Source organism: Ahaetulla prasina, chromosome 6 (assembly GCF_028640845.1).
Source record: "Ahaetulla prasina isolate Xishuangbanna chromosome 6, ASM2864084v1, whole genome shotgun sequence".
NCBI classification, from domain to species: Eukaryota; Metazoa; Chordata; class Lepidosauria; order Squamata; family Colubridae; genus Ahaetulla; species Ahaetulla prasina.
This window is the reverse complement of record NC_080544.1, coordinates 111940024-111963468: the sequence shown is the minus strand read 5'-3', so window position 1 is coordinate 111963468 and position 23445 is coordinate 111940024. Positions and strand designations below refer to the sequence as shown.

The following is a 23445-nucleotide window of genomic DNA, read 5'->3' as shown; positions in this document are numbered from 1 at the left end:
GGTTTGTTTGTATTTTACGATTTATGTTGTTTTCATTTTAGTATCCTATTTACGTCATTTGCTTATTGAGTATGACTATGACACATCCCTGAGTATTGTGTCTTAGGATTTATGGTGATTGCATTTTATGATTATGATTGTGATTTATCACGTGTTGCTTGTATTGCACACTTGAGAATTCCTTGTGGGTGTGCAATCGCACTTGTATTCTGTTAATTTCTTCAAAGATTTTTCCTTCATCCAAAGTAACTGGAGGTGGAACACCCCCCCAAAAAAATCTCATTGCCTGCCTGCTAAGGTCCACCTCTGATGTTGGCCAAGTTTGGTCTTAAGACAGCTTAATGGAGCTCTGTGGCCTGACTAACCTTCTCTATTGTAGGGCAAACCGGTTTTCGCCAATTACGGCCGTAAAGATGATTTCAAAGTCCTTCCAGACAAAGGTATCGTCCTGAATGGCACAGTGGTTATTGTGCGAGCTGGCAGTATTACTTTTGCCGAGAAGGTAAAATTATTTTTATTTATTCCCCATTTAGAAATTACCAATGTCCCTCACAAATGTGATGTGGTCAGTCAGATACAAAAAAAAAAAAGACATTAAAAAACGGTGTAATACAGAGCAGGTTAAAACAAGAACATATTTAAAATTCAGAATTAAAAAGCAGACATAAAATCCTGCATCTCTGCGGGTCCCAAGTGAGTGGGCAGAATTGGCGTTCCGGGAGCGGTGGAAAATGTGACATTCCCCCAAAACATGAACAGAGTGTAAAAATAAGAAAAGCCAGGTGACGAGCAATTGAGTGACAGTTCCAGCCGTTGGCATTTTCCGTTGCCCAAGCAGGTCATCTAAAGTGATGCTATGAATGAGAAAAATTCGAGAAGATGTACTTCTTCTAAGAACTTCTAAGTACTTCTACTAAGGAGAAATTTCCTGACAGTTAGAACAATTAATAAGTGGAACGACTTGCCTGCAGAAGTTGTGAATGCTCCAACACTGGAAATTTTTAAGAAAATGTTGGATAACCATCTGACTGAGATGGTATAGGGTTTCCTGCCTGGGCAGGGGGTTGGACTAGAAGGCCTCCAAGGTCCCTTCCAACTCTGATGTTATGTTATGTTATGTTATGTTATGTTATGTTATGTTATGTTATGTTATGTTATGTTACTTTGTAGGCTTACTATGCCTGCTTTGGATGACGCCCTTTCTGTCTCGATCAATTTATTTATAGGTTTCTAATATTCAGCAAAATTTTAAAAAGAGAACAAACAAAAACAGATAATGCAATAAAAATTACTCGTGGCTAGCAAAATAAATCGCAGGATTTAACACTCACTCCTCTAGTCCTTGGGGATCTCTGAGCTTGGTTGTACTAAACCTTTCTCCCTTATAGCACTGATGATGTTACCTAGTTGGGTAATGAAACAAGCTTTGAGAGCACCAAGGACCCCACAGTCCTCCTCTTCCTCCCTCCTCCTCAACCACCTTTCTCCTCCTCTCTGCAAACTCCCCCCCCCCCTCTTTATAGCACTGATGATGTTACATAGTTAGGTAATGAAACGTCTGAAAGAAAACCATCAACCTCAGAGAGCACCAAGGATCCCACAGTCCTCTTTCTCCTCCTCTCCGCAAACCCCTTTCCCTTGTAGCACTGATGATGTTACCTAAACGTCTGCAAGCAAACAGCCAACCAAGCTCAGAAAGCATCAAAGGCCCCACAGTTTTCCTATATTTCAGGGGTCTCCAACCTTGGTCCCTTTAAGACTTGTGGACTTTAACTCCCAGAGTTCCTCAGCCAGCTTTGCTGGCTGAGGGACTCTGGGAGTTGAAGTCCACAAGTCTTAAAGGGACCAAGGTTGGAGACCCCTGCTCTATTTTGACTTTGTAGATCGGATGGGGGAGAGAAATACAAAATCTATCTGGAGCAGAGCTGCTTCACTGTTAGAACTAAGTAGAAACGTGATCGAATGGGGCGGCGTAGAGGTTCGGGGGTCTCTGGGGAAACTTGGGGGCAAAGAAATGTCCCATTACTTGCCAATTCTGTGTGCCGCTTGGCTGCTTTTCCACATCCCAGTAAAAAAAAACAAACCAATGTCTCCCTGTAGGTTGCCAATGCCAAAGCTTGGGGCGCTAAAGGAGTGTTGATCTATCCGGATCCTGCCGACTACAGGAACCTTGGACAAACTGTGGCTCTGTTTGGACACGTGAGTTTTGACCGTTTCCTTGTCAGTGAACTTCCGTGCCTCCGTTTAAGCAGAAGCCTCCCAACTTTCAAGAGCCGTGGACTATGACTCCCAGAATTCCCCAGGCCAGCCATGTTAAGGGAATCCTTCCTGTTGTTAATTTAGTCATCCGGTTTTTGGCTTCCCCATTGACTCTACTTGTCAGAAGGTCGCAAAAGGAGGTCATCTGACCCTGGGACACTGCAGTTGTTGTGTCTGCGCCCCCCAAGCTGGGCCCCCTGCCAGAAAGTGACTTGGAAAGTGAGGGGGAAGGGCCGTCAGGACTTACCTCGGGAGCACCGGCTTCCCTGGCTCAGCTCCAGGAGCCAGAGGCAGGCCAGGTGGAAGAGATAACGAGGCCTCCGTCCCCTGACTCTTTCCCCTCCCCCTGACTCTTTCCCCTCCCCAGGCCATGCCTCCAGATCCAGCTGATGGCAATCAGGCCTGGCTGGACCCTAGGTTTTGTAGGCAGGAGAGACGGGAACAACAGAAGCAGGGGTGGGGCAGGCCTAGGAAGTGCTGAGTCATGGAGCCACACCCCACAGGTGTGTAGCAGGCAAATCAACCGATAGCAGGCAAATCAACCGATTAACTAAGAGCTGAAGTACTGTTCGTTCCTGGGTGACTCATCGGCGTCGAGGGAGATAACAGACACTTGGCAGACGCTTGCTATTTCACTGTCAGCTGATAGTGCCGGCTAATTAAGCCATAGCTCGGACGGAGGCGAAGGGGGACAGAACAGTGACTGTCATAAATAGAAGTCAGTTGCCAATGCCTGACCACGGGGATACTGCAATGGTCATACGTGTGAAATACGATCATGAGTCATTTTTTTCATGAAACAAACGGTTGTAAGTTGAGGACTACCTGTAGGCCAGACTTGAGCAAATGAGACCTCGGAACTGGTGGCATGAAGGACGTGGGAGGAAACTCTCAATTTAATCTGCTTTTGTGGTGCGTCTTTTTTTCCCCCCTGAAATTCTCCTTTCGTCTTGCAGGCTCATCTTGGTACCGGCGACCCTTACACACCTGGGTTCCCTTCTTTCAACCACACTCAGTTCCCCCCCGTCCAGTCTTCGGCTCTCCCCGGCATCCCCGTCGCAAGTATTTCGAGCTCGGCCGCACGAAAATTAGCCAGGTAACCGCCTACCTGTTTTCAAACTTCTCGTTTGTAGATTTGAGGGTTGCGGGCAGCGAGACCGATAAAGCTCCATTATTTCAACCATTGTCTATCCGTCCTCTTCCTCTCGGAAAATTAAACTGAGAAAGAAAAATCCCATGATGTAGACTTGTGGCATGCAGCTGCAGCACAACCATCATCATTTTCCAGGGGGGACGGGGGGGGGATTGGTTTCTCACCCCATAACAGTTAAAAGAAAAAGGAAAATACCAATAGCACTTAGACTTATATGCCGCTTCGCAGGGCTTTCCAGCCCTCTCTAAGCGGTTTACAGAGTCAGTCTCTTGCCCCCAAACAATCTGGCTCCTCATTTTACCCACCATGGAAGGATGGGAGGCTGAGTCGACCTTGAGATTTGAACTGCCAAATTGCAGGCAGCCGGCAGGCAGCAGAAGTCGCCTGCGGTACTACATTCTAACCACTGTGCCGCCATAGCTCCCCACAATACGGGTAGCCCTTGACTTAATGACCACAATTGAGCCCAAAATTTCTGTTGCCAAGTGAGATAAGCGAATTTCGCTCCATTTCCTTGCCCCTGTTGTTAAGTGAATCACTGAAGTTGTTCAGTTAGTAACAAGGTTGTTAAACGAGTCGGGCTTCCCCCCCCCCATTGACTTTGCTTGTCAGAAGGTTGCAGAAGGCGATTGGTTACATGACTCCGGGACGTGGCAACCGTCATTTTATTTATTTATTTATGTATTTATTTATTTATTTATTTATTTATTTATTTATTTATTTATTTATTTGATTTTATACCCTTCTCCCGAAGGACTCAGGGCGTGTACAGGCAGAATAAAACAAACAATACAAAATACAATTAAAATGCAATTTAAAAACTTATTTAAATTAGCCTGACAATTTAAAAATTTACCATACACTAAAAACCCCATTTAAAATTAATAAAATTTGACATTTAAAATTCAATTTAAGCCAGCCCAGCGGATAAAAAGGTGTGTCTTCAGTTCGCAAAAAGTCCGAAGGTCAGGTATTTGGCGTAAACCTGGGGAAGTTTGTTCCAGAGTGTGAGCCCCACAGAAGGCCCTTCCTGGGGCCGCCAGCCGACATTGTTTGGCGGGCGGCACCCTGAGAAGTCCTCTCTGTGAGGCGTCTGGGTCGGTGGGAGGCATGTGGTAACAGCAGGCGGTCCCGTAGTACCCAGGCCCTAAGCCATGGGCGCTTTAAAGGTCGTAACCAACACCTTAAAGTGCACTCGAAGGCCACAGGTAGCCAGTGCAGTCTGCGCAGGAGCGGTGTTACATGGGAGCTACGCAGCTCCCTCCACCCGCGCAGCTGCATTCTGGACTAACTGAAGCCTCGAGTGCACTTCAAGGGGAGCCCCATGTAGAGAGCATTACAATAATCCAAGCGAGAGGTAACGGGCGCATGAGTGACCGTGCACAAGGCATCCCGATCAAGGAAGGGGCGCAATTGCCGAACCAGGCGAACCTGGTGGAAGGCCCTCCTGGAGACGTCCGTCAAATGATCTTCAAGCGACATCCGATCATCCAGGAGGACACCTAACTTGCGCACCCTATCCTTTGGGGCCAATAACTCGCCTCCAACAGTCAACGCGGCTGCAGTTGACTGAATCGGGATGCCGGCATCCACAGCCACTCCGTCTTGGAGGATTAAGCTTGAGCCTGTTTCTCCCCATCCAGACCCATACGGCTTCCAAACACCGGGACAGCACTTCAACAACTTCATTGGGGTGGCCCGGGATGGAAAAGTACAGCTGGGTGTCATCAGCGTACTGTTGGTATCTCACCCCGAAGCCACTGATGATCTCACCCAACGGCTTCATATAGATGTTGAACAGCAGGGGCGAGAGAATCGACCCCTGCGGGACCCCACAAGTGAGGCACCTCGCGGCCGACCTCTGCCCCCCTGTCAACACCGTCTGCGACCGGTCGGAGAGATAGGAGGAGAACCACCGATGCACGGTGCCTCCCACTCCCAATCCCCCCAACCGGCGCAGCAAGATACCATGGTCGATGGTATCAAAAGCCGCTGAGAGGTCTAATAGGACCAGGGCAGAGGAGTACCAATGCGACCAAAGCTGTCTCCGTGCTGTATCCAGGTCGAAAGCCGGACTGGAACGGGTCTAGATAGACGGCTTCATCCAGGTATTGGGGTAGCTGTCGCGCCACAGCACTCTCTACAACCTTCGCAACGAAGCGAAGGTTGGAGACTGGACGATAATTTCCCAAAATAGCTGGGTCCAGGGAGGGCTTCTTGAGGAGGGGTCTCACCACCGCCTCTTTCAAGGCGGCAGGGAAAACCCCTTCCAGCAAAGAAGCGTTGATAATCCTCTGGAGCCAGCCTCGTGTCACCTCCTGAGTGGCCAGTACCAGCCAGGAAGGACACGGGTCCAGTAAACATGTCATGGCGTGAAGCCTCCCAACAACCTGTCCACGTCCTCGGGAGCCACAGGGTCAAACTCATCCCAAACCGGCTCAACAAGGCGTGTCTCCTCTCCCTCGCTTGATCATCCCAATTTCGGTCCAGACCGTCCGGAGCTGAGCGATTTTATCGTATAGATAACCACTAAACTCCTCGGCTCGTCCTGCAAAGGGTCATCCGCACCTCCTGATGAAGGAGGGCGGGCCACCCAACAGGGCGGCGGGCGGTTATCTGCAGCGCAATGAGGGTGGAGTAGACGCCTCGCCTCCCCATTGCCACTAGGTAGGTCCTAGAATAGGACCCAACTAGTGTCGATCAACTTCAGAACGACTGGACCTCGAAGTGCTCTCTAGGCGTCTTCTCCGGCGTTTCATCTCCCTCAGCCCCTCGGAGAACCAAGGTGCTGGACGAGATCTACACCGGGTCAGAGGCCGCAAAGGCACGACACGGTCCAAGGCCCCAGCCGCGGCCTGTTCCCAGGCCACGACTAGTTCCTCAGTCGTGCCGTGGGCCAGATCCTCAGGAAATGGCCCAAGCTCCGTCAGGAACCTCTCCGGGTCCATCAGGCGCCTGGGACGGAACCAACGTATAGGTTCCGTCTCCCTGCGATGGTGAGTGGCGGTTCGGAAGTCTAGGCGAAGGAGAAAATGATCGGACCATGACATTGGTTCTGTTCATAAATATGAAGCCGTTGCCAAAGTGTCTGAATTTTGATCTCGTGATCATGGAGATGCTGTAACTGTTGTTAAGTGTGAAAAGGATCACAAGTCACTTTTGTCGATACCGTTATAACTTTGAAGGGTCACTAAATGAACGGTTATAAGCCGAGGGCTCCCTCTATCCTGTTCCTTGAAATAACGAGAGAGAGAGAGATTTGGTGTTAAACGATGACAATTTTTAACATCTCACGGGATGTTGGAGAAGTGTACCTCAGATCAGGGGTCTCCAACCTAGGCAAAAAAACCAAAATGCACAGGTACCGTATATGTGGTACCTTGCTCAACAGTAGTAACTGAGAGGGATCTTGGACTCCTAGTGGATAACCATTTAGATATGAGCCAGCAGTGTGCAGCAACTGCCAAAAAAGCCAACACATTTCTGGGCTGCATAAACAGAGGGGTAAAATCAAGATCACGTGAAGTGTTAGTGCCACTTTATAATGCCTTGGTAAGGCCACACTTGGAATATTGCATTCAGTTTTGGTCACCACAATGTAAAAAAGATATTGAGACTCTAGAAAGAGTGCAGAGAAGAGCAATAAAGATGATTAGGGGACTGGAGGCTAAAACATATGAAGAATGGTTGCAGGAACTGGGTATGTCTAGTTTAATAAAAAGAAGGACTAGGGGAGACATGATAGCAGTCTTCCAATATCTCAGGGGCTGCCACAAAGAAGAGGGAGTCAAGCTATTCTCCAAAGCACCTGAGGGCAGAACAAGAAGCAATGGGTGGAAACTCATCAAGGAGAGGAGCAACCTAGAACTAAGGAGAAATTTCCTGACAGAACAGTCAATAAGTGGAACAACTTGCCTGAAGAAGTTGTGAATGCTCCAACACTGGAAATTTTTAAGAAAATGTTGGATAACCATCTGACTGAGATGGTGTAGGGTTTCCTGCCTGGGCAGGGGGTTGGACTAGAAGGCCTCCAAGATCCCTTCCAACTCTGTTGTTATGTTATGTTATAAACTTTTAAGACTTGTGGACTTCAACTCCCAGAATACCTCAGCCAGCAAAGCTGAAGTCCACAAGTCTTAAAGTGGCCAAAGTTGGAGACCCCTGCCTTAGAATAACGTAGAGTAACGGGTTCCGGTTCTGCTTTCAGTGTTCTGGACGGGCCAGACTGTCCCACCACCTGGCAATACACCCTCTTCCGCAAGTGTGCCACCTCTATGCCCGGAACGAACGTGAGGCTCAATGTGAACAACCAACTGGTAGAGAAGAAAATCCTGAACATCTTCGGCGTGATTAAAGGTTTTGTGGAACCAGGTAAGCACCGCTTCTCGGGCCGTGGTGTTTGAGAAAAGGTTGGGTCTGAACACTTTGGCAACCTTTCTGGTCCTTGGAGGACGGGGGCCTGAGGAACCCCAAATCAAAGCATCCCCAAAATGGGCTCTTTCAGTCTCTCCTGGTATATATATGGGTATCCTCGACGTACGACCACAATGGAGCCCAAAACGCATGTTGCTAAGCGAGGCATTTCCGAAGTGAGTTTTGCCCCATTTTACAACCTTCCTTGCCATGGTTGTTAAGTTGAATCACTGCTGTTGTTGAGCGAGTAGCCCGGTTAAGTGACTCTGGCTTCCCCATCGACTTTGCTCATCTGGAGGTCCCGAAAGGGGATCACGTGACCACGGGAAGCTGCAGCCGTCATAAATGTGTGAGTCAGTTGCCAAGCGTCCAAATTTTGATCACGTGACCACGGGGTGGCTGCAGTGGTTGTAAAAACAGTCCTAAATTCGAAGAGCTACTAAATTTAGAGTGGAAGTTAAGTTAAGGACCATATGCATTCCATTGAGGCACCAAAAGCAACACAGCCAGAGAACAGGTCTATAAAATGGTGGTTTTATTTATTAAGTGGTGAGAAATACAGGTAATCCTTGACTTACAACAGTTCGTTTAATGACCAAAGTTACAACTGCACTGAAAAAAAATGACCTACGGTCATTTTTCAAACTTACGACTGTTGTAGCATCTTCATAGTCATGTGATCACACTTCAGAGCTTTGGCATCTGGCTCCTAATTATGACGGTTACAGTGTCCCGGGGTCACGTGATCCCCTTTCGCGACTTCTGGCAAGCAAAGTCAATGGGGAAGCCAGATTCATTTAACAACCGTGTGACTAAGTTAACAACTGCAGTGATTCACTTAACAACTTGCAGCCACAATGGAGTCCAAAATTCCTGTTGCTAAACAAGACATTTAATTGAATTTTGCTCCATTTTATGGCAAGAAAAGTTATGAAATGGGGGGAAATTCAATTGAAATGTCTCGCTTAGTAACAGAAATTTTGGGCTCCCTTGTTATAAGTCGAGGATTACCTATAAGCGATCAGAATCAGGCCTATATCCTTGGCCACGTGTTTTCTTTGATACTTCTTAACAGCTTTCAACTGTCCTCTTCACCCTCACCCTAGAAATTTCTGGCTGTCACAGCCCCTCCCTTGCTTCACTGCAATTTTGGATTCAGTGAGCCGCTTCCTCTTGCAGATCGGTATGTCGTGATCGGAGCTCAGCGTGATGCCTGGGGAGATGGAACAGTGAAATCTGCAGTCGGGACGGCCGTGTTGCTGGAGCTGGCCCACACAATCTCCGCGATGGTCAAAACTGGTAAGGCTTTTGAGAGAAATAGAACGAGAGTTTTGGTCACCACACTACAAAAAAGATGTGGAGACTAGAAAGAGTGCAGAGAAGAGCAACCAAGAGGATTTAGGGGACTGGAGGCTAAAACCTATGATGAACAGTTGCAGGAACTGGGCCTGGCTAGTCTAGGGAAGAGAAGGACCAGGGGAGAGAGGGTAGCATCCTTCCAATATTTGAGAGGCTGCTACAGAGAGGAGGAGGTCAAGCTATTCTCCAAGGCACCTGAAGGCCAGACAAGGAATAATGGATGGAAAGATTCAACCTGGAAATAAGGAGAAATTTCCTAAATGTGAAGACAATTAAGCAGTGGAACTGCTTGCCTCAGAAGTTGTGGGAGCTTCATAACTGGAAGCTTTCAAGAAGAGACTGGACTGCCATTTGTCAGAAATGGTGTAGGGTCTCCTGCTTGAGTGGGGGGTTGGACTAGATGACCTACAAGGTCCCTTCCAACTCTGCCAATCTAATTGAATCTAAAGGGGAGAAAGAGTTGGTTTGGGAGCTGAACTGAACGGGATCGCCAATTTCTCTCCCATGCTTTTCAGATGGCTACAAACCTCACAGGAGCATCATCTTTGCCAGCTGGAGCGCAGGCGAATTCGGAGCCGTCGGTGCCACGGAATGGCTAGAGGTAAGAAGTGGGTTTTTTAAAAAATTAAAACACTTCCATGCTACAGAGCCTCTTTGTGAGATTTTTGCACTCACCAAAGTCAGAAGTGCTTTGTCAGAAGTGTTGAAAAGATTAGCCGGTGACATCAGCGTTGCCTTGGGGATGCCCATTTGGGGGCTCCTTTCATGACCCTGGCAAGAGCTGGAGTGAAGGACGAGAACTTAACCCTGCCCCACCGCGGGGTCTCGAACGCGGCTTGCTAACCTTCTGCCCAGCACTCCAACTGCTCGAGTCACCGTGCTCTTTTTTGTGTGTGTGAGATGAGCAGCTGTATAAATTGAGTCCATAAAAAAATTAATTTAACTTGTAGAATAGTACAGAAATCTCACTTTTTCTTTTCCTAAACCTTCTCAGGGCTATGCCGCCTCTCTGCACTTGAAAGCGTTCGCTTACATCAATCTGGATGCCGCTGTTTCAGGTACGTGCCTATGACGCTCAATCAAGGTTTGAATTACGGCTTGAAAAGCAAGAATGGAGAAGTGACAGGAAGTGCTTTGTCCTTTGTGTAAGGAGTAGACTTGGATACCTAGGTGCCTGGTATCCAGGAGCAGCATTAAGCCTGCTGGCCTATTTCTTCCTACTCTCTAAAACAGCTTTTAAGCAGCAACTTTTAAGACTTGTGGACTTCAACTCCCAGAATTCCTCAGCCAGCTTTGCTTACTCTCTTATAATCCCTTCCTCTGCAATCTCTCCACTTTGGCGGATAAGAGGGGAAAAAACCAGACATGTCCGGCTGAGGAATTCTGGGAATTGAAGTCCACAAGTCTTAAAGTTGCCAAGGTTGGAGACCCCTGCTCTAAAATTCCTTTCTTCTCTAACTTCAGCCTTTAGATTCTTTGAATTAAGAAAATGACTCCACGTCTTTCCTCAGCATAACATTTGCTTGCACACCTCTGAGCCTTGCACAGACCCCAGAGAAGTGAAAGAGAAACATTGGAAGATGGTTATTATTTATTTGTATCCCAGTTTCGTTAGTTTATAAATAACTCAAGGTTGCGAACCATAATCATTTGTGTTGTAAATGTTGTACCTTGATGAAGGTATCTTTTCTCTTCTTTTAATGTACAGAGAGAGCCTATGCACCAAGGCAAATTCCTTGTGTATCCAATCATACTTGGCCAATAAAGAATTCTATTCTATTCTAATTTGGCTCTCCAGTCTAAAATTGGCCAACCTTTTTCGTATCCTGTCTGGTAGCTCAGAGCCTCTTGGGCTCAAGCATCATCTTTCCATCTCGCAGGATCCAAGGAATTCCGGTTCTCTTCCAGCCCCTTGTTGAAAAAGCTCCTGGAGGAAGCAGTCACAGATGTGAGTAGCGCTTGCCTGTTTGGGGGGGTTTCTGAGAAAATAAGAAGTGAGCCAGGCTGCTCTGGTGCCCCTCGTGCTCCCTGCAGGAACAAAAAGAAAGATGTGCTGATCCCGTGGACTTCTATGTATTTGATTTCTTCGTTTTTATCCTGCCTTTACTAACTTTTATTTTTATAAAAGCTCAAGGCAGCAAACGTATCTAATATTTCTTATTCTACCATAACAGTCTTCTGAGGTGGGTTGGGCTGAGAGAGAGGGACAGGCCCAAAGTCACCCACCTGGCTTTCATGCCTATGGTGGGACTAGAACTCACATTGATCCAAAGACCCAATCAGCTTTCATATCTAACATGGGACTAGAACTCACCGTCTTCTGGTGATTGGCCCAAAGTTGCCCAGCTGACTTTCATATCTAACATGGGACTAGAAATCACTGTCTCCTGGTGATTGGCCCAAAGTTGCCCAGCCGACTTTCATATCTAACATGGGACTAGAACTCACCGTCTTCTGGTGATTGGCCCAAAGTTGCCCAGCCGACTTTCATATCTAACATGGGACTAGAACTCACCGTCTCCTGGTGATTGGCCCAAAGACACCCAGCCAGCTTTGATGCCTAAAATGGGACTAGAACTCACATTGGTCTAAAGACCCAGTCAGCTTTCATATCTAACATGGTGTCAGCTTTCCAGAATCCCCTCTCCAAGTAAAAACTCCAAAGCAAGGATCTTTCAAAGTTCGATTTACTAGGATAGATAAACTGTGGCACATCTGGGAAAACCCGAATATGAGAGGACTAGAACTCACCGTCTCCTGGTGATTGGTCTGTATTCACTCAGTTGGCTTTCATGCCTAAGGCAGGACTAGAACTCACGGTCTCCTGGTTTCTAGCCTGGTGTCCTCACCAGTAAACCAAACTGGCTTTTATAGGGTGGGATGGGTGGGTGGGTGGGTAGGTAGGTAGGTAGGTAGGTAGGTAGGTAACACACACAGACTTGACTGTCCCTATCCTGTGCAGTTGAACATCTTTTGCCTTCTGATTTAAGATCTGCAACAGCAGAAATTTTGGGGAAGGGATTGGGAATTGAGCCACAGAACTGTTTTAAGTCTCGGAGGGGTGTGTGGATTATCCCTGTTATGGAAAGGGTGTGATTTGGTCCTCTTTGTCCTTTTTCAGGTCTCCTTTTCGTCACTCAATCTTCGTGCCGCTTTTGCAAGCAAAGAGTAAGTGAAAGCTTTGGCTCTCCCTGATCTTCTTGCAGCCATGACAGGACATCCTGCTTTGCAACTCACAGCTCCGAGAAGCAGCTAAAAACTCTCGTTGATAGCCAGATTTTTATAAACATTAAGTGTTTCCCCCATCAGAGAAATCTCCAAACTTTCTGGCCCTAAGGCAGGACTAGAACTCATGTTCTCCCAATGATTGTTCTGGCTTAAGCTGGGATTAGAACTCACCGTCTCCTGCTTTCTACATCAGCACCTTAACCACTAGGCCATACTGGCTTTCTAAAAAGTTCCAAAGCAGTGGCTGAAACTTTTTCCCCCCCTTTTCCTTCTCAGAGTTCCATTTCGGTTTGATGACGCTGCGAGAACATTCATCGCCTCTTCCGGGATACCCGCCATCTCCTTCAGCATCAACAACGTGAGTTATGAACTCGCCCTTCTGTGCTGTAGCTTTCCGGCAGCCTCTGTTGACATTGGGAGAGGGGGGGGGTGCAAGCTGCTTTCAGAACTGGGGTGTCTTGCTGGGCATCAGAATTCCAGGACAACGTGGGCATCCCCACACTCAGTAGTTGGGCTTCGGAGAGTTTGCGCTCTGCTCATCGAGCAAGCTCTTTGATGACAGGTTGAACAGATAGAATGACAAGAGTTGGAGGGGACCTTGTAGGTCATCTAGTCCAACCCCCTGCTCAAGCAGGAAACCCCATACCATTTGTGACAGATGGCTGTCCAGTCTCTTCTTGAAAGATTCCAGTGATGAAGCTCCCAAATCTTAAGGCGAGGGTCTCCAAAGTTGTCCACTTTAATTCTTGTGGATTTCAACTCCCAGAATTCTTGGCTGGCTGGGGAATTCTGGGCGTTGAAGTTCACAACTTTTAAAACCGGACACTTCCCTCCTTAAAGTCTTTGAGTGGGGCGGGCAGGACTGCAGGTAGGGCCACAATTGAGGCCAGAATTCCTGTTGCTAGGCGAAATAGCTGTTCGGTGAATTTTGTCCCATTTTTATCACCTTTCTTTCCATGGTCATTAAATGGGTCTGGCTTGCCTCATTGACTTTTCTTGTCAGAAGCTCACAAAACGGGATCACGTGACCCACGGGACACTCCCAACCGTCATAAATAGGAGCCAGTTACCAAGCATTCTGAATTTTGATCACATGACCATGGGGGTTGCTGCATAAGTGGGAAAACGGTCGTGTCACTTTTTTTCTTTTTTCTTTTTTTTTTTTTATTGAAAGAGTTTTAAAAAAAACAAAAACATTTTCCCCCTTTTTTCCCCCTCCCAAAAAAAAAACAAAACACCCCTCCTCCCCACCCCGGCTTCCCGGTCAATCACAAGGTAAAGTCCAATCCAAATAACCACATCCAAAGCTTTTCGTCTCCCAACCCCTCCCATTACATAAAATAACTTTCTAATTATTCAAAGGCAATCTGATATTTCTTAATCTGATATCTGTTTTGTAGATAATCAATCCATTTTTCCATTCAATTAAATATCTTTCCTGCGTATTGTCTTTTAAAACGCTGAGATTTTAGCCATCTCAGCCAAATTAATAACTTTCAATATCCATTCTTCTATTGTAGGTATCTCTTCTTTCTTCCAGTATTGTCCAATCAACAGTCTTGCTGCTGTTATTAAGTTCAAAATCAGTTTAGTCTCAATCCCTGTACAATCCATTATAATTCCCAAAAGGAAAAATTGTGGCAGGAACTTTATCTTCTTCTTCAGTACATTTTGAATAATCCACCAAATTCTTATCCAAAAGACCTTAATTTTCTTGCAAGTCCACCAAATATGAAAATATGTAGCATCATCACAATCACACCTCCAACATTTCGCTTGGATATTAGGATACATACATGATAATTTTTTGGGATCTAAATGCCATCTATAAAACATCTTATAAAAATTTTCCTTAAATTCTGTGCTTGTGTAAACTTAACATTTCTAACCCAAATTTTCTCCCATGTTTCCAACATTATTGGTTCCTGAATATTCTGTGCCCATTTTATCATACAATCCTTTACCAAATCCTTTTCCGAATCTATTTCAAGCAACACATTATACAATCTCTTTATATGCTCCTGGGTCTGATTTCTAATTTGCTTTATTAAATTTTCCTCCCTTTGCATTATACCAATTTTTTGATCTTCTTTCCATCTAGCACTTATTTGCCCATATTGAAACCAAGTATAATTCCTCCCTTCTTCATTTAATACCTGTAATGATTTTAATTGCAATCTACCTCCTTCAGCATACAAAAGTTCTTTATATGTAATCATTTCCTGTTTCTGTTCTATATTTATATTCTCTATTGCATGTCTAGGGCTCGCCCATATAGGAATCTTATAATCTAATTTATAGGAATATTTATTCCAGACCATAAAGAGCACTTCTCAACACATGATTCTTAAAAGCCCTATCCACTTTTTTCCATAAAATAAGTCGCATGCCATCCATATAACAAGTCATAACCTTCTATATTCAAAATTCTTTCCTCTGTTAAGTTAAACCAGTCACTTATTACTGAGAGGGTTACTGCTTCATAATATAGTTTAAAATTAGGCATTCTTAAACCACCTCTTTCCCGTGAATCCTGTATTATTTTCATTTTAACCTCGCCTTTTACCCTGCCATATAAATTTATTAATCCCACTCTGCCAATCTTCCAAATTTTTATCCTTTTTAATTATAGGTATCATCTGGAACAGAAACAAAATCTAGGTAACACATTCATTTTAATAGCAATCCTTCCCAATAGGGATAACTGCAATTTCTTCCAGCCATTCATATCATTCTGAACTTTTTGCCATAGCAAGTCATAATTATTCTTATAAAGTTTCTTGTTCGATGAGCTAATATAGACCCCTAAATATTTAACCTTTTTTACTACCTCAAATCCTGTCATTTCCTCTAGTTTTTGTTTCTGTTGTATAGACATATTTTTAATTATCACTTTTGTTTTTTCTGATTTATTTTAAATCCTGATACCTTTCCATATTTATCAATTACTTCCAACAAAATCTACTTGAATTTATAGGATTCATTAACGTAACCACTACATCATCTGCAAAAGCTCTAACTTTGTACTCATATTGTCTAATCTTAATTCCCTCTATTTTCATTAATTCTCGTATTTTATCTAATAATGGTTCCAGAGTCAAAACAAACAATAATGGTGATAAGGGACATCCCTGTCTTGTTCCTTTCGCAATCTTAATAACTTCTGTCAAACTACCATTTACTATAATCTGTGCTGTTTGCTCTCCATAAATCGCTTTAATTATTCTAATAAAACAGTCTCCAAATTGCATTTTCTCTATTAATTTAAATAAAAAATCCCAATGCAATCGATCAAAGGCTTTCTCTGCATCCAAAAAAATAAGTGCCGCTGAAGTATTCTTCTTTTCCAAATATTCCAATATATTAATAATCTGTCTAACATTATTCCTCATCTGCCTCCCTTTTATAAAACCAGATTGATCAGTATGAATTCTTTGTTGTAAAACTAACATTAATCTATTTGCTATTATTTTTACAAAAATCTTATAATCATTATTTAAAAGTGAAATCGGCCTATAGTTACCAGGTTTAGAGCAGTCTTGCTCCTCTTTCGGTATCAGTGAAATAAAAGATGTTTTCCATGACGGGGGTATTCCCACTCCTAATTGTATCTGATTAAATAATTCTTTAAGTGGGCCTAATATTTCATCCTGTGTTTTTTTATAATAAGTTGCTGTAAGACCATCTGTACCAGGGGTTTTCCCCATTTTTAATTCTGGGCGTTGAAGTTCACAACTTTTAAAACCGGACACTTCCCTCCTTAAAGTCTTTGAGTGGGGCGGGCAGGACTGCAGGTAGGGCCACAATTGAGGCCAGAATTCCTGTTGCTAGGCGAAATAGCTGTTCGGTGAATTTTGTCCCATTTTTATCACCTTTCTTTCCATGGTCATTAAATGGGTCTGGCTTGCCTCATTGACTTTTCTTGTCAGAAGCTCACAAAACGGGATCACGTGACCCACGGGACACTCCCAACCGTCATAAATAGGAGCCAGTTACCAAGCATTCTGAATTTTGATCACATGACCATGGGGGTTGCTGCATAAGTGGGAAAACGGTCGTGTCACTTTTTTTCAAAGTCCTTGTCACTTCAGAACGTCACTAAATGAACCATTGTGAGTCAAAGATTTAACCTGTATAGGAGAGGGAGGCCTGTCCATTGGAACACAGATCGGGTAGTTTCCATGCTGTGAAATATTGCAAAAGGTGGGACGTAATTTTGCCAGGAGTTTTGAACATTTTATGTGTTTCAAAGACGGAAAACACTCTTGCTTCTAAGCGCTAAGGAAGCAGCCAAAAAACGGGATCCTTCCTCCAAGGCTCAACTCACAAAAACTTCCACTTTCTCTCTCAACTACTCGACTAGTTGCTACTGGAAAGCTTGCCTAGAGGAAAAATGGAGGCAAGGCCGGGGCACTGAAAAAAGACCCCACTCGGTGTGGAGTTTTGCTCACTGTTTCGCTTCTCCCTTGTAGGGTGGAGACTCCTACCCCTACCCCTATTTCGGCACAGCGGAGGACAATCCAGGCAACTTGCTCGCGGCCTTTAGCAACAGCGTCTCCCTGATGGAAAAGACGATTCGGTTGGCTGCCGAAATAGCCGGCCGGATGGCCCTCAGGTTGACCCACGATCGGGAACTCTATCTGGATTACAAGAGCTACAACAGCCGGCTGCAGAATTTTGTCACGAGCCTGCTCCCTTACCAGAAGGAAATGAAGGTAAGGGCATGGGAGATGATTCGTTATACGACCGATGGGGTTGGTAAAACAGACGATAACAGCCACTGGGGAGGACTCCCATCTAGAAAGGTTAGAAAATAGAGGTAAAAGGTTTCCCCTGTCCAGTCGTGTCCGACTCTGCTTAGCCAAGCGAGCCAGCGTTGTCCGAACAGAAGGGGAGAACTCGCCATAGTCAACTCACTGCAGGAGAACTCGCCATGGCCAATTTGCTGGGACAATTCAGCAACTCAGCAATTCAATTTAATTATTCAAAATAATTAAAGATTTATTTTAATTTTTGTCATTCCCATTTTATTTTGTCGCTCCTCTGGCATCCTTTTTTAAAAAAAAAAAAAAGATTCTATTTGACTATTTCTTCGATCTTGGTGTAACTTTTGTCCTGCAGTGAGTTGTCCCATAGAGAGCTGGTCATGGCAAGTTGACCACGGCGGGTTGGCCGTGACGAAGTGTCGTAGACCCTTATCCGAAGACATTTTCTGTGCTCGTGTGGCCAGCATGGCTGCACACCACAGGCGCACGGAACGCTGTTACCTTCCTGCCAAAGTGGTGCCTATTTATCTACTCGCATTGTGTGCATTTGGACTGCTAGGTGTGGGCCAGGAGGTGAGGCAAGGAACAGCAGCTCACCCCGTCACGTAGCGCTTGGGTCTTGAACCTGGGCTGTCGGTTTTTCAGCTGACAAGCTCCGCATCTTTTAACCACTGAGGCGTGAGAGAAAAGGGGGTATTTAATTTGTTAAATGTATATGCCACCCACTTCGGTGTCAAAGCAACTCTGGGCTGCATGGAACACCATATATATTCCCTCTTTGGATACCCAAAGCATTTCCAGGTGAATGCCCTTTGGAGATATAGGATAGAATTTTACTGGCCAAGTGTGATTGGACACACAAGGAATTTGTCTTGGTGCGTATGCTCTCAGTGATCTATCTATCTATCTATCTCAGGGTTGAAGAGTGGGGTGCATGGTGCTGTCTGAGCTTGCTAGTTTTGTTGCAGACTTTTCACAACCCAAGTAGGGAACCTGGTCAGGGCTAGAAGGGAGTGGGGTTTATGGAGTGGAGGAGGAAGAGGAGGAGGACTGTGGGTTCCTTTATGCTCTCTGAGCTTGGTGGTTTTCTTGCAGGTGTTTCATAATCCAACTAAATAACATCATCAGTGCTAGAAGGAAGTTGGGGTTTGGAGAAAGGAGGTGGAAGGAAGGAGGGAGGTCCTTGGTGCTCTCTGAGTTTCTTGCAGACATCTCGTGACCAAACTAGGTAACATCATCAGTACTAAAAGGGAGGGAGGTGTGTACTGATGATATCACCTAGTTGGGTAATAAAAGGTCAGCAAGAAAACCACCAAGGTCAGCCTCCAGTACCCCTAAGGTACCCTGGACATCTGGGCTATTGAGGCTACAACAGAAAGGTTGCCAAGTTTACATTGCCAGATTTTGGGGCAGTTTTGAAAGGTTGAAGGTTCCCGGAGAGCCAAACACAACTATTGAAATGTGTTAACTGGAGTTCGTGTCCGGAATGCAAACGATGTTCCTGGTTTCCTGAAGGGCCCCGTCATTAACGCTTCACGAACCCTGAAATAAATTTGCAAGGCAGCTCTGTCGCGTGTCCTTGTTGCTAACCCTCCCGGTCCCGCTTCTCTTCTGCTGCAGAAACGGGGTTTGGAGATCCAGTGGCTCTTCGAGGCCCGCGGAGATTTTACTCGCGCAACCACTGCGCTGACCCGGGATGTGAAAAACACCGACCTCGACGACAGGGCTACGTCCCGTCTCCTGAATGACCGGCTGATGAAAGTGAGCCTTTCTCAATTTTCTCCTCTCCTCTCGCTAACTAACCCTGGTTCTGCCCAAGTGAGTCATGTGAGTTGCCTTAAGTGTTCAGAAGAATAGAACAGAGCTGGAGGGGTGCTTGGAGGTCATCTAGGCCAACCCCCTGCTCAAGCAGGAAGACCCTGCACCATTTTGGACAAGTGGCCGTCCTGTCCCTTCTTAAAAGTTGTGGAGCACCCACAACTTCTGAAGGTAACTTCTGTTCCACTGATGGTCTTCACTGTCAGGAAGTATCTCCTTGGTTTCAAGTTGCTTCTTCCTTAGTTTCCCTTCATTATTTCTTGTCCTGCCCTCTGGTGCTTTGGAGAATAAATTAACTCCCCCTCCCTTCCTCTTTGGGACAGCCCCTCAAATTAGAATAGAGCTGGAAAGGACCTTGGAGGTCTTCTAGTCCAGCCCCCTGCTCAAGCAGGAGACCCTAGACCATTTCTGACAAGTGGCTGTCCAGTCTCCTCTTAAAAGCTCCAGGGATGAAGGACCCACAACTTCTGGAGGCAAGGAGTTCCACTGGTTAATTGTTCTCACTGTGAGGAAATTCCTCCTTATTTCTAGGTTGCTTCTCTCCTCGATTAGTTTCCATCTGTTGTTTCTTCTCCTGCCTTCAGGGACTTTGGAGAATAAATCCCACCCACCCCCTTTTGGGGCAGTGCCTCAAATACTGGAAGATGCTATCGTGTCCCCCCAAGTCCTTCTTTTCTCTAGACCGGCCAAACCCAAAACCTGCAACTATTCTTCGTATTTTAACCTCCAGGCCTTTAATTATCTTAGTGGCTTTTTCCAAAGTCTCAACATCTTTTTAGTTGTGTCTTTTTTGCTAAGTGTTGCTGGCTGGGGAATTCTGGGAATTGAAGTCCACCCATCTTAAAAAGTGGCCATGTTTGCAAAGGCCTTCCTCCAACGCTGCCTTTCTTTGCAGGTGGAGTACCAGTTCCTCTCCCCATACGTCTCCCCCAAGGATACGCCTTTCCGCCACATCTTCCTGGGCTCCGGATCCCACACCACCCAGGCCCTGCTGGAACACATCAGCCTGCTCAGGACCAACGCGAGCATTTTCGACGAAGACCTCTTCAAGAACCAGCTGGCGCTCTTGACGTGGACCATCCAAGGAGCAGCAAACGCCCTCAGCGGCGACATTTGGGACATCAATAACGAGCTCTGAAAACCTTGATCCCTACTCTTCCAAAAGACCCCCACACAAAACACACACACAGAGCTCTTCCCCCAACCCGTTGCACAGTTACACCTTTCCCTTTAGCTTTTCAGCCGAATTTTTTAGAGGCCCCCAAAGTCGAGAAAGGAGGGGGAGAGATTTTAGATGGCAATTGAGCCCCCTTAGCAATCTGAAGGAATTTCTGTTTTTTCGAGTAATCGAACTCTGGCGCCCGGCTGGATAGAAAGTCTGTAAGCCGACCACGTTCCAGTTGGCATCAAACTCCTCCCGCATAAGCGAAAAGGCTTAAATTGGTATCCCTCTACTGCTCGGGAAGGCGGGAAGCGAATTCGAGTCCTCCCACACATTATTAAGAGCCTTTGTATCCACTCTGGAACGTGGTGGAGCCTTCTGCCTTCTGTCCGGTTCCCCTCCGGCCGCTTACTCGGGAAATGAGATAAATGGGATGGGTCTGGCGGACACGATTTAGGAATTAGCAACGGGAAGCCCTTTTCGGGGAGAGCCCGGGTTTTGTCTTTGTCTTCTTGCGTTGTGACCTACCGGGAAAACAACGAGCACCTTTCCGTCGGTCGCACCGGGGAGGAGGGTGAGTTCACCTGGACTCTTGGTCCCGAGATATATTTATTAGTTATTTATTTATCAGTGACAGTGTTCACTATAAATGCTATTTGTGTTCTACTGAATATAATTATCGGAAGCAGTGACTTCCATAATTATGACAGTTATACTGTCGTTTTTTTGATATAAGTAATAAAAGCAGCATCTGCTAACCGTGAGGAGAACTGGAGATTCGAGGCCCTCGAGCCTTCATTGGCCTGCAGGAATGGCGGTGAACATCTGGGGGAGGGGGGGAAACCCCAAGGTTTTAGAAACAGGGAAGTGAATTTCCCTCCGCTGCGGCGTTTTAAGAGCTCACCAAGGAGAGGGTCTGCGGTTGCTGCCTCTTCTGGCAGAAAACACCCTGGCGCCCTCCAGATGTGCTGGATTGCGCCCCAGGATTTGAGCAGCTGTGCCTGCTTTAAATTCTGGCCGTCGGCAGGTTTGGAGGGTGGCCCGTTTGACCACCCACGCTGGCCTCGATCCCTCTGGATCAGGGATCTCCAACCTGAGCAACTTTTAAAGACTTGTGGACTTCAGCTCCCAGAATTCCTCAGCCACCCGTGTCTTGTGTCTTTTTCTCTCATCCCCCAAAGAGGAGAGATTGCAGAGGAAGGGATGACAAGAGAGTAAGCTATGCTGGCTGAGGAATTCCGGGAGTTGAAGTCTTACAAGTCTTAAAAGTTGCCAAGGTTGGAGACCCCCCTGCTCTGGATTGGTACTTTGCTTGACAGACCCAGGGGGGATCTTGTCCACATTCCCTAGATTTCTGCCTATCCAGAAGTGGCCAGCAATTGCAGACCCCCTCCCCACGTGGGCTTCGACCTAGCCGTCCCCCGCCTTTGCTGGCGAGGGCTAAGCGGAAGGGAGCTGGCTGCAGGCTTTCGTACCCATCTCTGGGCCGTTGCCGAACAGCCGCCAGTCCTGCAGAGCAAACTCCAGTCCTGCACAGTGACGGTGAATCTCATTATCGGGGGCAGGGTCTCCCATAATGTCCAAGAACAAGGTAGCTTTTGCCTACCAGAGTGTTATATCGGAGGCAGTGACCTCCATATGTTGCACTGAAGGGTGTCTTTATAATTATCGGGGACAGTGTTCCCCATAATTTTTATTATCTAAATGCTCGTCGCCTGCAGAGCATGGTCGTTAGTATCTAACATGAATTATTTGAAGCCTGGTACGATTGTCTCTTTCTGTCTCAAGGGCTGGCTGGGCGAGAACCTGTGGTGGGTGGGCATCATCACCCCAACTCTGGCTTGGCCAGGTTTGCCCTCCTTACCCAGCGGCCAACAGATGCCACCCCCCCACCCAGCTCAGTTTCTCTCGCTCGGCCACCTCCTTGCCCTAAGGAAGCAGAATTAGCCACCTTTCCTCTCTCGACCAGGAATCCTGGCTTGTTCTCCAAAACAGCTCGAGGCACGCAGGAATGATAGCTAAGAGCCACGTGTGTTTCTTAAAAGGCATGGACTTTCTCTTTAAAATCTTCATCCTCCTCTTTCTTTCTCTCTCTTGTTTGAAAAGCTTTTAATGATTTCCTGGGATGAATGTATGTATGGGAATCGCTTGTGATAAGACGAATCTTCTGGGTAAGTCAGAAACGGGCCAGGAAAAACCTGGAAAGCCCAGTAACAGATGTTCTTGGTTGTTTTTCTCTCTCGCACATCTCTAGCCAAAACATCTGCGGTGTAAACTGTAAAGAACCTTTTAAGGTGAACGGAAATTTTACTCGCCCCTGGCTTTCCAAAACGCCGAGCCTGCTTGCGTTTTCTGCTTCGGAGGGCCAAACCATAAAAGTGGAATTCGTACACGGAAAACGTGACTTTTGAGATACGAGAATTCCCAGGCCTGCTTGCTATAAAAATACCTTGGTGGGATTCATTTCCAACCAAAGGCTGTTGCGTTTCACACCCGTTTTTGTTCAGGTGAAAAAAAAAGAGTTTGCTTAGTCAACCTTCCCGCGCGAGTTTCTCTTCCCTGTTGTTTCATACAGCAGAGGCACTTCTTGTGTATATTGTTTCCGTAGCGCTGCATGCATCCAGGGCGCGTTAAAAGCAGTAGATGTAGTTGTGAGGTGGGAAAAAAAAAAAAAATTCCACACGGGCCCAGGCACCACGTTGTTATCGAGGAAGTGTCGGTGTTTCATCTTGATAAGCTGCAACTGTTTTTCTCTCTCGAGTTAAGAGACCACTGTCTTGATGCAATCGCTGTTTGAAAAATGCAAAACCTTGACTTGCTCCTTCATTAAAAGGAAAAGACAAAAAAACCCAAACTGTGTCAGCTTGGAAAATGTGATTATTGTGGGGCGATTTGCAGTGGGGGGGGGGGAGGGACAGTGGGGGAGGGATGGGGGGGATGTGTTTGAAAGAAAGGCAGTCCTCGACTTACGACCACAACCGAGCCCAAAGTGGATGTTGTTACGCGGAACATTTTTTTAAATGAGTTTTAACATCATTTTATAACTTTTCTTGTCACTCGTTAAGTGAATCGCTGCAATTGTTAACGTTACTAACACGGATGTTAAGTGAATCTGGCTTCCCCTACTGACGCTTGTAAGGAGGTCGCAAAAAAGGGATCACGTGACCCTGGATGTCGACCACCGTCATAAATATGAGACGGTTGCCAAGTGTCTGAATTTTGATCATGTGACCGCCAGGTTGCTGCAGTGGTTCTCGGTGTGGAAAAACGGTCATCAATCACTTTAT

The 23445-nt window shown here is 46.1% G+C and overlaps 1 protein-coding gene across 1 annotated transcript in view; it reads left to right on the top strand.

Annotated features, from left to right (window-relative positions):
• Positions 1-23012, top strand: part of TFRC (transferrin receptor) — a 29418-nt gene extending 6406 nt beyond the window's left edge. The window contains exons 5-17 of the mRNA XM_058187890.1: positions 380-502; positions 2101-2199; positions 3216-3355; positions 7620-7783; positions 9005-9124; positions 9700-9785; positions 10179-10242; positions 11065-11132; positions 12306-12352; positions 12689-12770; positions 16885-17127; positions 18799-18939; positions 19892-23012. Of these exons, the coding sequence (XP_058043873.1) occupies positions 380-502; positions 2101-2199; positions 3216-3355; positions 7620-7783; positions 9005-9124; positions 9700-9785; positions 10179-10242; positions 11065-11132; positions 12306-12352; positions 12689-12770; positions 16885-17127; positions 18799-18939; positions 19892-20134 (1620 nt within the window). The 3' untranslated portion in view covers positions 20135-23012. The remainder of the gene's footprint in view (positions 1-379; positions 503-2100; positions 2200-3215; positions 3356-7619; positions 7784-9004; positions 9125-9699; positions 9786-10178; positions 10243-11064; positions 11133-12305; positions 12353-12688; positions 12771-16884; positions 17128-18798; positions 18940-19891) is intronic.
• The last annotated feature ends 433 nt before the right edge of the window (positions 23013-23445 follow it).